This window comes from Apostichopus japonicus, chromosome 19 (assembly GCF_037975245.1).
Source record: "Apostichopus japonicus isolate 1M-3 chromosome 19, ASM3797524v1, whole genome shotgun sequence".
Taxonomy (NCBI): Eukaryota; Metazoa; Echinodermata; class Holothuroidea; order Aspidochirotida; family Stichopodidae; genus Apostichopus; species Apostichopus japonicus.
In genome coordinates, this window is record NC_092579.1 from 28180769 (window position 1) to 28195734 (window position 14966).

General features: G+C 37.0%; 2 protein-coding genes across 2 annotated transcripts; both read right to left on the bottom strand.

Annotated features, from left to right (window-relative positions):
• Nucleotides 1-704: 704 nt before the first annotated feature.
• Nucleotides 705-10298, bottom strand: LOC139959362 (zinc finger C4H2 domain-containing protein-like). Its single transcript, XM_071956902.1, has 5 exons — nucleotides 9983-10298; nucleotides 6401-6572; nucleotides 4457-4629; nucleotides 3917-4088; nucleotides 705-3767 (listed from the first exon to the last, which is right to left on the bottom strand). The coding sequence occupies exons 1-5, from the start codon at nucleotides 10066-10068 to the stop codon at nucleotides 3639-3641; spliced, it is 732 nt and encodes a 243-aa protein (XP_071813003.1). The 5' UTR covers nucleotides 10069-10298; the 3' UTR covers nucleotides 705-3638.
• A 659-nt stretch (nucleotides 10299-10957) lies between these two features.
• LOC139959361 (DNA-3-methyladenine glycosylase-like) lies at nucleotides 10958-14306 on the bottom strand. The gene is made up of 3 exons (XM_071956901.1): nucleotides 14149-14306; nucleotides 12819-13296; nucleotides 10958-11683 (listed from the first exon to the last, which is right to left on the bottom strand). The coding sequence occupies exons 2-3, from the start codon at nucleotides 13234-13236 to the stop codon at nucleotides 11319-11321; spliced, it is 783 nt and encodes a 260-aa protein (XP_071813002.1). The 5' UTR covers nucleotides 13237-13296; nucleotides 14149-14306; the 3' UTR covers nucleotides 10958-11318.
• Between the last annotated feature and the right edge of the window lie 660 nt (nucleotides 14307-14966).

Here is a 14966-nt window from a genome sequence, read left to right on the forward strand (position 1 = left end):
GGCATATTCATGTGCAGTGAGTTGGCAGCGAGCGTTATCAATCATAGATGCCTCCATTTTCCTCAGGAAAGGAAATGCTAGATACTTTGATCATTCTTTCAGGGAATCTCAAGCGTATTTTATTAGGGCGTTTCGGGGGTGGGGTGGGGAGGGGGTGTGGTTAGTCCCTCCCACTCTTCCTCAAAAAAACTTGAGATAGCACTAAAAATTGAATACTTTGGATTATTCACAAATTCAGGAAAGACGGAAAAGATACCAATTTGCATATAATTCCTTATTCAAACAAACGGACACCCTCTCCCTTAAGGACTTCTCCATTAAGGTCCCCTCCTAAGGACGAGCATCGTCCAATATTTGTGCCCTCCACCCCCCCCCCCCCTAAAAAAATATCAAATCCATGGCTACTTACCAGGCACACTATATTCGCTATTTTTGTGACCTTGTCAACCCTCCTCCCCCTCCCCGTCCACTTGAACCTCTCTTGCATTTCAGGGAGAAAAAAAGCTAAAAATTATATCACAAAGCTGCCCACCACGCATATTGTGTTTTGAAATTTGAATTGTTCTAGAAGTTATATTTGCAAACTTTATCTACTAAAAGTGTTCTTAATTTTAACTGTAGCTATACTCAGTACTGACATAAGTTTCCTGTGAAAAAGTAAACACCATTTAAAACACACAAAAACATAGACAAAAAACGTGCCATAAATTTTACGAATTTTTATTAAACATCTTTGCTTAGGGTTCCACAACTTGTTACCAAAAAGTAACCTACACTAACAAATATCTCAAATAGGGGATGGGGGGGGGGTGAGGGTTCTTGATATGCTCAAGAAATGCACTTGGAAGGAAACCAGTAATAATAAATGTGCATCTGTTTACTTTTAAATAAGATGTTCTTATTACAGCTTCTTTTCAACCTCTGCTCTTAAGTATATAATCTACAAAGCGAACAAAAAGCCACAAGAAAACGTACCTTTCGATCTTTTATGAAAAACACTATACATGCACGCTTCAACTCTCCAGTACATGTAACCGTGTCTCTCCTATGTCAATGTCTGTAAAATGAGGGGCCTAAGGGATGAAAACAGTCAATTGTTCCTTTCACAAAAGAAGGGTTCTCAAGGGGCCAACCACCATTTTTGTACTTGGGATGGGGGGGGGGGGAACTACTATGTCATGTTGTATATTTATGTACTGTAAACATTAGGATGATTGGAAATATTACAAAGCAGTATATGTGGATGCCCCCCCCCCCCTGGCTCATATCACCATAACACCAACCAAATCATGGTCCCTGTTTTGCTATATTTTGTCCTTGACTTATCTATCACCTCTAGGGTATTGCTTTTTCTCACCAAACTACTTCAACTGAGTTTTCAAAAGACATCAAACTTTTCAGATGACCAAGACTGACAAGCCAAACATCATGAATACTTTCTCCTCTTATGAAATTGTAGCTAACAATTGTATCAACTTGACTGACCATATCAAGGCTGAACCCTGTTATTTCAACATCTATTTTCCATTTCCTTTATGAAATAAGACCATTTTGATCTAATGAAGAAGCAAGAATGGATTGATAATGTGGACAACACATTCTGCTTCCAGAACAGCTCACTTTGACAAATTTGGAACATAAAATCCCCATAACGTAGATATTCAGTACTCCCACTCCCCACTATGAACAAGTTTGTTCGTTTGCTCACAGAAACATTACCAACCCCACCTGTCATCACATGCTGATTGCTTTCAACTCCCCTTATCTGTCTGAGCAAGGAAACATGGGCAAAAACCACTATTTTATTTCATGGAAAATATGATACCATATGCTGGTCACTCATGTTTTTAGAAAGAGTTGTTTCATTTTCATGAAACAAGAAATCCCCAGTAACTATAGCATTAAAAATTTACTCTCCCCCAGTTAATATTTTAGTTATAAACATGAAATAAACAGAATTCATGTTCGCTTAATATTTAAAAATTTAACCAATCAAAAATACCAAAAAACAAATACTATACACACACACAAGAAAATCAGCAAGACACATGTATAAATATACTTGTAGATTTAAAAGCCCTAAATTATTTCACCCTTCACAGAATAGGTAAGCTATCCCCTGGTCACTATAACAAAATACTAAAAATCATATTTAACAATCAAACTATTAAGGAAATTGTCAACTTTAAATACATTATGCAACATCACAACAAATACATGAACCACATCTCCTAAATTCTGTTTAAATGTTAATTACCGGTGAGCAGCACATTTCATGTACTTACTTTTATCGATGTCTAAAGTACAGGTTAATATCTAACTTCAAAGTTGCAAACTGCTCCAGTTTAAAAGGAAATAAATATAAGAAAAACACAAATATATAATAATTTGCTTTTTAAAATACACGTCTTTGGGTGCTGTTCAATTGGTTTTCTCCAATAAATGAATAGTCTCTTTGTTTTTCTGAATCACGATTCATTTTACAACTGAATTATGATTGTTACAGTGTAAAAAGCTAGTTAAGGAGGAAACGTTGTGTCATGATAATAAATGATCCTTGCTGAGCAATGTAAACTAATTTCATCATTGCAACGCAATAAATTTATAGGTGCAAATTTCAAGGGGAACTTGTTAATGGGATGTGCTGCTTGCTGAAACTGAACGCTTGGCAAATTTGCTGAAATTTGTCTGCACATTTCGGTCTAAACCATATCCTGACAGCTTTTTGTTTCGCTTAGATACATAACAATTGTGCACCATGTGGGCTACTTAGAGCATGCAGACTAAGCACCACACTGAAGGGCACATTTCTCTACTGCGACAAATTAAAACTGTTACTTCAGATTTCATTGTTTAAAGATGTATTTGACGGACAAAATTTTGATTGCAAATGGACTAAGTGCCAATCTAACGGCAAATCTTTCACTGGAACAAGAACGAACAGATTGACAGTCTTTGTAAGTCCATATAAGAATTTGATTTGACTCAAGAAATTAAACATGCTTTACACTTTTGAGAGCCTACTTCAAAAATGGAATAATCCGACCAACCGGTTCACACAGTGCTACATTTACAGATTACAGTCAAGCTGTATGAGTCATACACCTGGGAATTAACATTGGGAATGATTTATTGAGAACTTGTAGTGTACAGTTTACAGAGAAAGGAATAGATATATGAAGTTTTTAAGTTTGGGAAATTATTTGTAAACACATGTGGCAACAGCAGCGAGGATAATGTCAAATGTAGGGAATTGTGCTGAAAATGTTTTTTCCACAAAAGCGTTGCATTTTCATGAAATTCTATTAAGCCACAGTGAAGCATAGAAAGTTAAGCAAACATTCCAAAGGCATCATATTTTGAGGAGATTATAGCAGCCTGAGTAAAGCTTTAATTTGAATCACATTTTTAACCAAATGACATCACAGGCTAACCACTGGTTACACCACAAAGAGTTACATTCAATCACCAGTATTTAGGGTTAGGGACAACATAATGAGATGGACTGTTCACCTATAACAGTGTAGAATATTTTTTGTTTCACTATAAGCTTCACATCCAGTTAAAATTGTTCTTCCAGTTTGTAAAGATGATTCAGTCTAATATTTTGTCTTCCTTCCTTTTTTCTTGAGTCCGACCTACGCACTGTTCTCGCCGTCATCGTGTTTCCTCTTGACTTTCTTGGGATGTCGCGACTTATTCTTGGCCTTGCAGAGCGGACAGACGGGAGCATTGCGATGGATCGGTTGTTGACACGATTGACAGATCTGTGGGTAGGAAAAAAAGATGAAACATAAAAAAGGAGGTTTGCAAATGAGTGGAATAATTGGTTTTATTTGATCTGACAAAGCAAAAAATCAAGTTCAAGCATAATTCAAAATTTTATCCAAAGTTTAGATCATTGGTCTTGATTTACCTTCATTGGAGGAATTTGCACTTTGAGAACGCTGGTACTTGTACTCGTTGATGGGATGCTAAAGATATTTGGTTTCTGATTAGACTCGTCGTCTACAATCCGCTCTCTGTTAACTCTGTTCTCCATCTTGTTGGACTCTTTCTTAAAAGCCGATCTCATCCTCTTGAAGTAGCTTTGAAGAACAAAATATGAGTGAGTAGTACTTTATGAGGAGACCAGCTATATGATGTTGGTAGGTAACTTATAAGGTAGAGAACTTATACATACCAATTGATGCTCCCCAGAATAAAATTAACAAATTTCAAAATGGACGTTCAATATGAATCTAAGAGACAGCCTGCGGCTTTTATAAGCCAATGATGGCTTCTTCGCAAGTTCTTTGCAAGTGTCAATCCTGAAGCAGACGGTTATGCAAAATGATTGCATGCAACTTGTGCTTTGTGTTACCACTTCTGTCCCTTTGTTTCTGAAGGAGCTGATCATGGTAGGATCAAGAAACAAAAATCACTCCCTATACCTTGATAATAAGAGTGGACTCACTGTTTGTCGATGACATCCCCTCCAACAGATACTGGAGTAATTTCTTCCAGTCCCAACTGGTACCTTCCTTCGTTCACTGTTTCTTTCAGAGTGTTATACTCTTTAAATACATTCCAGGCTAGTTCCAGCGAACGGTTTCTGTCTTCATCAGCTTCTTTGATGACCGCCTCCATCTGTAGACAATGATATTCGATTCAAATGTTAGTCTCCAAAAGCTCTATGCCATCAGCAAAATGATATGTTATGATAAACTCACAATTTTTTGTTAATAAGCATTTACAAATTATCAGGCCACAGGCTGAAAAATAAGTCTCACAGACAGGAGGAGTCGCAGCTATACAGTAGTCAGGCATGGATCGAGCACGTGGGATGTACAACCCCTTCTCCCCCCCCCCCCCCGCCCCCTGCCCCTCCTTGTCAACCTCACATAAAACATTAAAAGTAGTTATTAGTACAACCTTGCATGCAGACCCAATAAATAGTAGACCAAATTAATGCAGCCTAAATATTCACCATTCAACGTAGCAAATTTCCCTTAAAATCTGAAACCCCACTTCATGAGAGTTGGCTACAACGACCCAAGGACTCACCCTCAACTTTTTAACATCCTGGATCTACCCCTGACAGTAACGCAGTGCTTAACAAATAACTAATCCTGTAATTGCATGAAAACTTTTAAATAGGATAGAAACGTTTGAACTTCAACTGAATTCTGAATGCTTGTGACTTCAGAGTAAAATTTAATACAAAGTCAACACCATGAAGACTGAGACCCTAGTTGGAGAACACTTTAATCTTCCCAACCATACCATTATTGACATGTCCCTACAGGGGATTGAATCTTTCGCACCATTCAACCTCATGGGCTTGACATTCAGGAACGACATGACTAACCTTTCTTCTGCTCCGCCCCCTTCCATCTCCCCTTGTTTACCCCTCTGTCACCCCTCTTCTCATAACTCTCTGCCACCTTTTTTTCTTCACACCTTTCTGTCTTTGTCCTTCTCTAGTTTACTCCCTACCCTCTTCCCTTAATCCTCTCTTTGTCCCTGTACAGTTTATCTCCTACCTCTCCATCACTTGTCTACTAATCCCTTTACATCTATCTCTTTGTTCACCCTGCTCATTATCCTGTCTGTATTCTCTGTGTGTATTTGTCCCTTCTGTTACTGTAACTTGTCATTCAGCCTCTGAAGAAGATCTTGCTAGGATCGAAACACCAGGCCCTCTTACTAAATTACACAAAACTTTATGATGAGAGATCATTGAACATTTCTGATATCTCCTGAATTGTACTTGACAAGAATTCTAAAGAATTGAAAATCACAGACAACAGAAATTTGATATTGACACAAAGGATCATATATGAACAAATGATAAGGTAACACATTAAGTTCATTAACATGCTATATTTAATCAGATTTAAAACTTTATTAATACAATGTCACTATTTAGAATAATGACATGGACTGTAGGTTTGTGACAGCAAAATCTGCATCATTTTCCTTAATTGTGACTGATAACCCCCCAAAAATGTGATATCACTGAATATGTGCCAAACCTTACATGGCCATCAATCTTAAATGAATATAGACACAGCCATCAAAAAATGAGCTGAGGCAAAACTGTACAAAATACTGAAACTAACCGTGTTAATGAGAATAACCCAAACTAAACTAACTGTGAACGTTAATGAATAGGTAAATTAGAAATTCATTGATACTGAGTGGACATAGACATTAATGTTTAGTACTGTACAGTATATCTTTCGGAACTGTCAATGAGTTGTTACCACGGTGACCCCAGAAGACTGGAGAAAATTACAGGTTGTATACATGTATCAATATTAGCCAATCGACGCCTTACAGCGCCACCAATTTTGGGCACTATGGTAAGTACTGTACTGCATCCAATAACTGTACTACATAATATCAATTCACTTACTGCTTTCATATCAGCATGTATCTGTCTGAGCTCTTCAACGTGAGCTAATCTTTCTTCTTCCAGTACTTCCAACTCATTCTTGTAGTCATAGAAACGACCTTCCTCAGACTTCATCTCCTGACATTGTTCTAGGACTTTCACCTTCAGTTTCTCAAGTTGCAATGTCTGAGCTCTGAAACAAATTAGAAAAATTTTAATGAACAAATTGTTTGTTTAAATGCATTTCATAATTTTATCTTGCAAAAGGTTCTCCTAAAATATCAAAATTTTACTGTAATTGCAAGAATCCTTGTGAAGAGAGAAGTTTTACAGAGTTGATTTGCATTTATATTATTGCAAATAAAAAATACCTCATGAACAACAATAAATGTGCTTTGCCTATAGCTACTGTACAACCTGCAATATCCAACTCTAACATTTTGTTGGAACAAGTTTTTTAAGTTGTTCATTTCATAACTTAATTAATTAATAAGAGACTAGTCCTACTGTTCTGAAGTACAATAGCCCTCTGCACTGTGAATGCAATAACGTACACAAATTTCAACTAACACCCAGTGCAGTGAGAACAGATAATTAAATGAATAAACAACTACAGTATACATACATAGGTGGGTCTTTAGATTCATACATATCACCTGATTAAAGAAATAACCACAAACAGTGCCTGACTTTAGTCTTGAAGCTTGTCAGTTTCTAGGTAAACATTCTACAATTATTGGTCGATTAAGGTTGGTAGATATAGAAGGTTTAATTAAATTTGTCTGTCTCAAAGATGTTTGGTTTCACAAATTGTCTAGTCCAAGATTTCTAAATCCTAGAGGAAAAACCATGCTTTCAGCTGTTGCTGTCAACATTTTATAGAAAATACACCCTCAACATCATCTTCCTAGAAAAAGATAAGACATGCAGACTTCTTTTTTCCAGAATTAAGCCCAATGTGACAAAAGGCTCTGTAAGTGTGATTATTTCATCTAATCACTCACGCCTGAATGGTCGCCCATTTAGTTCTATACACCCTAACTAGATCACAATACTGACTGCATTCGTTTATTGATTTTCTTGGTGTTTACTCTGCCAGACTAGCTAATTACAAAACAGAAGTTTTAGGATCACCTGCAGGATTCCATAAGTGAGGCAATTACATCCTTGACTTAGTTTTATAAATACTCTCGTAACCAACAACCTTGTCTGAAGTTGTTTTCAGGATTGATTTATTTCCATTTGTCATATCCTGATGATCTGACAATTCAGGCGTTTGCTTCTACCACAGAGCACAAATTCTGTATTTTCAATTGATTTACTTGTTTTGATTAAAAATAATATTGGCATGGGCCATATCATACCAAAACTCACCAATAATAGATAGAAAAAAATGGTAAGTGGATCATAAATAATTGGATCAATGAAAACAGCCAAGGACAAAAGCGATGCAAATGAAATCATTTTTTAGCCTGGTATTTTTCTTTTCTATTTATGGCACCTTTCAGCATGCAGAAACTTAGGAGACTTTTATTAAATAATTAATAAGTGACGATATTCCATTGTACACATTTGGTCTACAGTATAGGTACTGTAATACTTTTCTTCATTTATTCACATGATGTAAATTGATAATTGTACCAAAATGATTGCAAAATATTGCTTTATACTGTCATATACTGTATGAATAATTATGCAATTTGAAGTATTTTGTTGGTTTCAAGAGCGAAATTTTAACATGTAGTAAAACTATATATAGTCAAAGTAGCATCTGCAATCTGTTATCATTTTCACATCAAAGTTCTCAACTGTGAGAAGTTCAAAAGCATTGAAAGAATAACATTTAAGGGTGTGAAGACTCGGGCAAAAAGAAAAGTCTAATGCCGGTAATCTAGTTTCGAATGAGGTGTAACACCAAACCAAACCACGTGCGGCCATCTGAAAAAGTTAACTTTCTGTTGCTTGCAAGTGACGTTTTGTTCTTGTCGCTACAAAATGCAGACAGTAATGAAACGTGATACCTTGTTATCTTTAGCTGGACCTGAGATGTCCATCACTGTATCGTTTATACACTGTGCTGTGGGTATTGACCGCAGCTGTATGTACTGACTGTACACTAGTGTCTTATTACCGACGGTAGCAAGCAGTGTGTGTATTTTCTGGGATCGATGGCGGTGTCTAACATGGCGGTGTTTCGTTCTTCGAAACTAGATTACCGGCATTAGACGTTTCTTTTTTAGGGGGGGGGGGGGTCTTCACACCCTTAAATTTAAAATTTTGAACTCTTTCACCAAATCCAAAAGTTATGTGATGACTGTATGACCCTTAAAATGCCTAATTAATCTAAACAGCTACCCAGGTCCACACACATTTTTATCTTCTTGTTTGTATACTGTATATCTCTGTCTCACAATTGTTCCATGAATGTCAAAGTAATTTAAGAACAAAGTGGCTATTGTTACGACTAGTCGTAACAATAATTCCCGACTACGCATGCGCAGTTGCTATTTTCATGACCAGGAGTACTATTTTTACGACGAGGAGAAACAATAATTTCCGGTTAGGGTTAGGGTAAGGGTTAGGATTGAGGTTTAGGGTTATGTTTAGGGTTAGGGTTATCCCTACTACATGCGCAGTTGCTTTATTTACTTTACTGCGCTTGAATTTGCCTTTGTCGTAAGAATAGTTTATAAATAATTGTTACGACTCGTCGTAAGAATAGCCACGGCCATTTAAGAACTTGAAGCCTAGGTGTATTTGTTCATAAATGTTTTTTCAACAGCAGTGGCATAAATCTTGACATTGACTTGCTATTGAACTTACTGTTAACAATTTAAGCAACTGACAAACCATTTAGAATTTTAATTTGCTCAAACACATATAAAAAGGGGGCAGGGAGGAGGTAGGAGTTGAAAGAGCATTATAAGCATATAAGCCTCATCTAAATTGTCGATAAATTTATCAAATTCTATGTGTAGAATTCTGCTTATATTCCCCTTACACTATAACTTAGTACATGGGGCAAGCAGTTTGTGTCCCCTACAACTAAGCTACTCGATTTGTTAAATGTTAGCCAATGAAAGCACAGTATTTGATGGAAATGTTTAAAGTCTGTAGGATACAGCAAAAATTTAATTGGTTTGTTTGATAGATTTGACTATTGACAAATTTGGTCAAATCTTAGTCTAAGTCTGTTGCAATTTACCTGCAGACAAACCCATATGATTTCTGTGCTCTCACTTAATGAAAAAATGCCAGTTTGTGGATTTTTCAGTTGTACTTATTGAGTGTATGTTTGTTGTTATTGTTTTTGAAACATACAATTTGGACTGTGGTTGACTTCAAAATCACATTAGTTGAACTAAATAAGGTTAGGACTGACTGTCAGTAGAATACTGTATAAGTACATAGAACTAGGTTAGCCAATGAAATGTTAACTAATATAATTCTGTAAAATACAAGAAATATTCCAAAGCCTATCTCGCTACGTTTGGCCCTGGGCTATGGTTATTAATATTTTGTACAAATTAGGCCTAAAGTCATCAACGTAATTGGCTTAGGCCTATGCGTATAGGGTACATTGCTTAGCAAATTTGTGCTCACCTAATGTCTTTGATCGAATACATATGTTGCATTAGCTGGCTAACCCTATCTTCATCGAACGCAACTGGTTCCATGGTGGACGCCATAGTAGAACGCAAAAAAAAGCGATAACTCGGACGAAGTTTATTCGTATAGGTTATGTAGAGTTAAGAATTGTTCCCTTGAAAGTTGAAGTTGGTTAAAATTAGTTATATGTTAACTCAGTACTATACTGTACAACGAAACCTTCTCGGCACACCGCACTGATGTGTTTACTTCGCTGAATTACATTCAGCCGCGGGAGTATTAATATTACTTCCGTGCATTCAGCCGTACATGTGTATGTAGAGAACAACTATTTGTACCTATCGACTCGTCTTTTCTGAGTGAACTTTCGCAGATAAGTTGTGGAACCCCGCCCCCGCCATCGATTTAGAATGCAGCTTCACTGCGGTACGTACCCGGTCATAATAATGGAACAAAGAATTTGCGGAAACATTTTACAGTGGCGTATCCAGGATTTTTCGATTAGGGGGAGGGTGTGGAATGAAGGGGAAAGTCGGGAAGGACAAGCGCATCTGAGAATTTGAAAGTGACATACATATGATTTCAAAATTGTGGGAGGGGCATTCATCTTAAGTGGAATCTAATTGTGGTGTTATCTTTTAACAATGAAAATTATTTCTCTGCAGATTTTCAAAGCTGGATTTACTGCAAATGGTATCAAAATCCCCCACCCCCATCCCTTCCATCTCAAGTATGTAAATAATCTTGTATAATGAGATAAGTTGAGATAATCGCTATTAGTCAATTGATTAATGAGTCTGGAAATTTGGCATATTTTATTTAGTTATCAGATTCTTTGAGGGTAGGAAGGGGTATAGCTACTTTATTCTAACCGGTCCCTCATAACAAAAGACCTGTTGCTACTTGAGAATATTTTAAAGCCCAATTATTGTAAACATGAAACGAGGCACTAGATGTTGATGAAAATTCATTTATTTTGTTTACATACAAATCACATGTACAAACACTTTACAAGAATGGCTGACCCCATCTTCAAGTGGAAACAAAAAGCCCTGAAGCTGTGTGATTATTAATATGTTAAATTATATATAATTATACAACAATTAAGTGGGTGTCAGTAGGCTTGGTATATCACTTAAATGTGAGTTTTAATCAAAGTAAAATTCTGAAAATTACATTTAAAAGGTCTCCCCACCTCAAGTAAAGAAAAAAAAAAACATGTACTAGAAATTATGTTCACCATTTGAATGTTCTGTGTCTAGAAACTATATTGATGCTCTTCTTCAGCTAGTAACTTTGATGTTTTGTTCCACAACTACCAACATGAATGCTACATCTTTTCAGCCTCCTTATCCCGTTTGCTGATGTTTCGATTTCCAAGGACATAGTGTCGAAGTGGTTTCTCCTTCCATCCCTTGGTGGCATAATCTACACCTATCCTTGGACATGAAATGATGTCTTCAGATGCCAAGAGAGGTGCATCTTCAATCCACAATGAAGAGTTAGTTACAAGACTTTCTTTATCAAATAATTTCTTTGTGATCTGTAAGGCACCAGTGAGCTTTCCAGGTCCACTGCAGAGAGCAGTATCTTTCAATGCCTTTGATGACTTTCTTCCCTTAGAGCGGAACTTCTGCATAAGTTCCTCCCCGTCGATGGGTTCTAACGCTCTCAGTAACACAGCATTTCCATCCCCTACAGAAAGGAAGAATGAAACAATTTGATAGTCACATGACATATGCACATTTGAAAGTTATATTGTAGAGATAGCTTATTACTTATGCGACTTGCACTGGCCCTGTTATGTATAAGAAGTATGTGTGTCAGTTTACATATGTATACCAGGTGGACACAGTACTGTATTCAGTTCATTCCTCCTATCAATGGTATATTGTTCTTTATGCATATATTATGTTAATAGCTAGACCAGTGGTCTATAGTTGGTGTGGTACATGCTACATTCCTCCTATCAATGGTACATTGTTCTTATGCATTTATGTTATGTAAATAGCTAGACAAGCAGTCTAGTTAGTAAGACTGAATAAAGAAGTAAGGCAGAGCCTCCCAGACCCTCAGAGTGTGCACATGTATTTTCTTGTTTCTGTGTTTTGTGTTCAAAGTCTGTCCGTTGTCAAGCCCTCGGACTCTACAATATGTACTCCATTTATCAAATTTCAAACTGATATTGCCTATCCAAGCCTCAGTTGTTGGAGATCCCTACATGTCCAGTTCATAGAGAGCAGAACTTATGATCCTCAGGTGTGAATACCACTCTAGCCAGAACATTCAGTCTTTGCTCATTTCAAATTAGTTGATAATTTCTTCTCAGTTTTCCATTGTCAAGTTTCCAAATGTACTTTTTCTGTAGGGTCCGAACACCTTCAATACAGTATTCCAAGACATTCCGGAGCCCGAGTTCAATTATTAAGCGATTTTAAGTCTGATAGGCCAGTTATATTGACTTTAAGGGTTGACAATTCAGTAAATTACTTCTTTGAAGTTTCAGCATTGAGTGACCATTTATTGACTTTCTTACATAATTTTGGGTACAACATTGATGAGATTAAAGCAAAAGTGATCATGCTATTTAGTTGCCATACATTCTTTGAAAATGTTCTAATGAGATCGTCACAAAATTATGATTGATATTTTCGCTAGATTCATTCACGCCCTCATCATTAAATAGTGCAAGCCGCATGAATGCATTTCCACCTGTGTTTGTGTAAAGAGATGCATGCATGCTCAAGGGAACAATCAATAAGGAAACACAGGGCTAAAACCAGTCAAATAATTATATTGTATAAAGTACAGTATAAGCAAATAAACTAACCTTTGCTGGATATGTTCATGCAGTGATACATCCCATATATGAGGTAGACATACACAGAACCAGGCGCCATCCACATGGCCTTATTTTTTGCAGATTTGTGACCTTGGTATGAATGACAGGCGGAGTCCTCCGTGCCAAGGTAAGCCTCTGTCTCAACGATTTTCCCGCTGATTCTTTCTCCATCGAGCTCTCTCACCAAGACTTTTCCAAGGAGATCTTTAGCAAGCTTCACACAATCTTGGTCAAAGAAACTAGACCCAAGTCTGGTGTCTTTTTTCCCTAGAAAGTAAGGGCTGGTTTTTCTCTTCAACGTATCTGGGGATTTTGCTTGACTTTTCTTCACAGTCTTTGTCTTTCTAGCATATTTGGCCACCTTCTTGGTTAGTTGACTAGCCTCAGTAGCTGACTTTCTCTTCATTATTACACTAAATACATATGACACTCTTTTTAGCACAAAGGTCACCTTGACTGATTCTACCTGTAGAAAAATAAGACATATTTAAAACTTACATATATCATCATATCTTTCACTAAATCGAAAGTGCACAGTACAAGCAGCGCTTATGCATCAGTTCATTTGAAACAGCTGTTTTGAACAGTTTTATCAGTACCTGGGCATTTTCAGCTCAATGTCCTAAAACGTCAAAACAGATCCAACAGGCCTATAACATTCAGCACAAGGAGAAACAGAAGCCTCATGTTTACTGGCCAATGTTAGTACTGCAAGAGTCTAAATTGTCAATAAATCTATCAAATATAATTCTGCTTATATATGTCCGCTGTACTTAAGCCACTCAATTTGTTAGATGTTAGCCAATAAGAACACATTACTTGATGCATAAGGGAAAGTTCTAACTATATGCACTGCTGGCCAAGGATCACATTTGCAAAAGTCATTTTGAGGGTAATGTGACAATTTCAGATAGGTTGGGCTGATGAGAGACATTCTGTACCTTGTCCCTACATGTGAAAAAGCAAATTAATAAAGTGTTGTGGCGTTACTAGCCTACTGTATATATAGGCTCTATAGGTTTAGTTTAACAATTGGCCTGTGACAGGATCTACTTGGATTTTGGACAGATGTTGTTTGAAGTATATGTCACCCATGGAAGGATATTATCCAGTATGGTGTTGGTGTTCACAATTGTCCAGTAGTTTTGCTTATGTTAGAGTACACTCTCATTGGAAGTATAGTGTAGGCCTAGATTAGGCCTAGGCCATACATACTTTACGCCTGTGAATTGACTTAGGTAAAGGTATAAAGTAATGCATATATAGCCTAACTTAGGGTTGATAATGGTACATAGTTCGCTAATTTCTAGTAACAAACCTAGATTGCCGCACCACTGTTTCTTACACCACTGAACGTTTCCAATAAAAGTTTGCGTTACCGACCATCTACCAGAACTACGATTACGAACACGTCTTGACTTGCAGTTATCAATATCATTATCAGTCAACTGTGTCATGGTCCCCGGGAATTTCCCTTTTTTAATATCCAGGGGTGCACGTCAATTTCTTGGCACCCATACGCAACATCACTGTTTTGTTATTCAATTTCAAACTGGCATTTTTTTTGGGAGGGAGGGGGGGGCAATGTTTGTTAAATCTCTAAAATACTATAAACAGCATTAGTAGTGATTTTAATTTCACATTTCGTTCATACTATGATACAAATTGGTATATAAATATGTCATGGCCTTCAAATTTACCATGAAAATAGCTGTTAAAGAGAGTGAGGAGGGGGGCTGGGAGAGACAAAAAAAGCTATTCAAATTGAATTAATCTACCAAGTGGGTCACTTGTATGCAGTGCTGTAGTCGATCTTTTTCCTTTGAGAGGCTGATGGGGGAAGTAGTTGGGTCAGGTGGTTAGTAAATATATATTACAATAGCCCAAATGGGGTGAATACATGGTGCAGCGGTTAGTGGCCTTCCAATAATCATTAGGTTCTTGGTTCAATTTCTCACAAGGAACCAGATTCCCTTTGACCTATTAAAATGACTGCCTTGTAGTGTTTATGAGCGGAGTCTTTCGTGGGTTTAATATATTTCAGTTGAGATATTGGTGAGTATTTTTTTGATGTAGGAAGCTTCCCAAAAGTTGGGAGGGGATGGGGTGGAAAGCAGGTGGGGTTTGAGACACTTT

What these genes read in the sequence shown, in the direction of transcription:
- LOC139959362 (XM_071956902.1), bottom strand. Translation starts at nt 10,068, where the DNA reads ATGGCGTCCACCATGGAACCAGTTGCGTTCGATGAAGATAGGGTTAGC. An exon ending in TACATGCTGATATGAAAGCA is followed by an intron (nt 4,630 to 6,400) that starts GTAAGTGAATTG and finishes CATTGTCTACAG; the next exon opens with ATGGAGGCGGTCATCAAAGA. An exon ending in GGGGATGTCATCGACAAACA is followed by an intron (nt 4,089 to 4,456) that starts GTGAGTCCACTC and finishes TGTTCTTCAAAG; the next exon opens with CTACTTCAAGAGGATGAGAT.
- LOC139959361 (XM_071956901.1), bottom strand. Translation starts at nt 13,236, where the DNA reads ATGAAGAGAAAGTCAGCTACTGAGGCTAGTCAACTAACCAAGAAGGTG. An exon ending in CATGAACATATCCAGCAAAG is followed by an intron (nt 11,684 to 12,818) that starts GTTAGTTTATTT and finishes TCCTTTCTGTAG; the next exon opens with GGGATGGAAATGCTGTGTTA.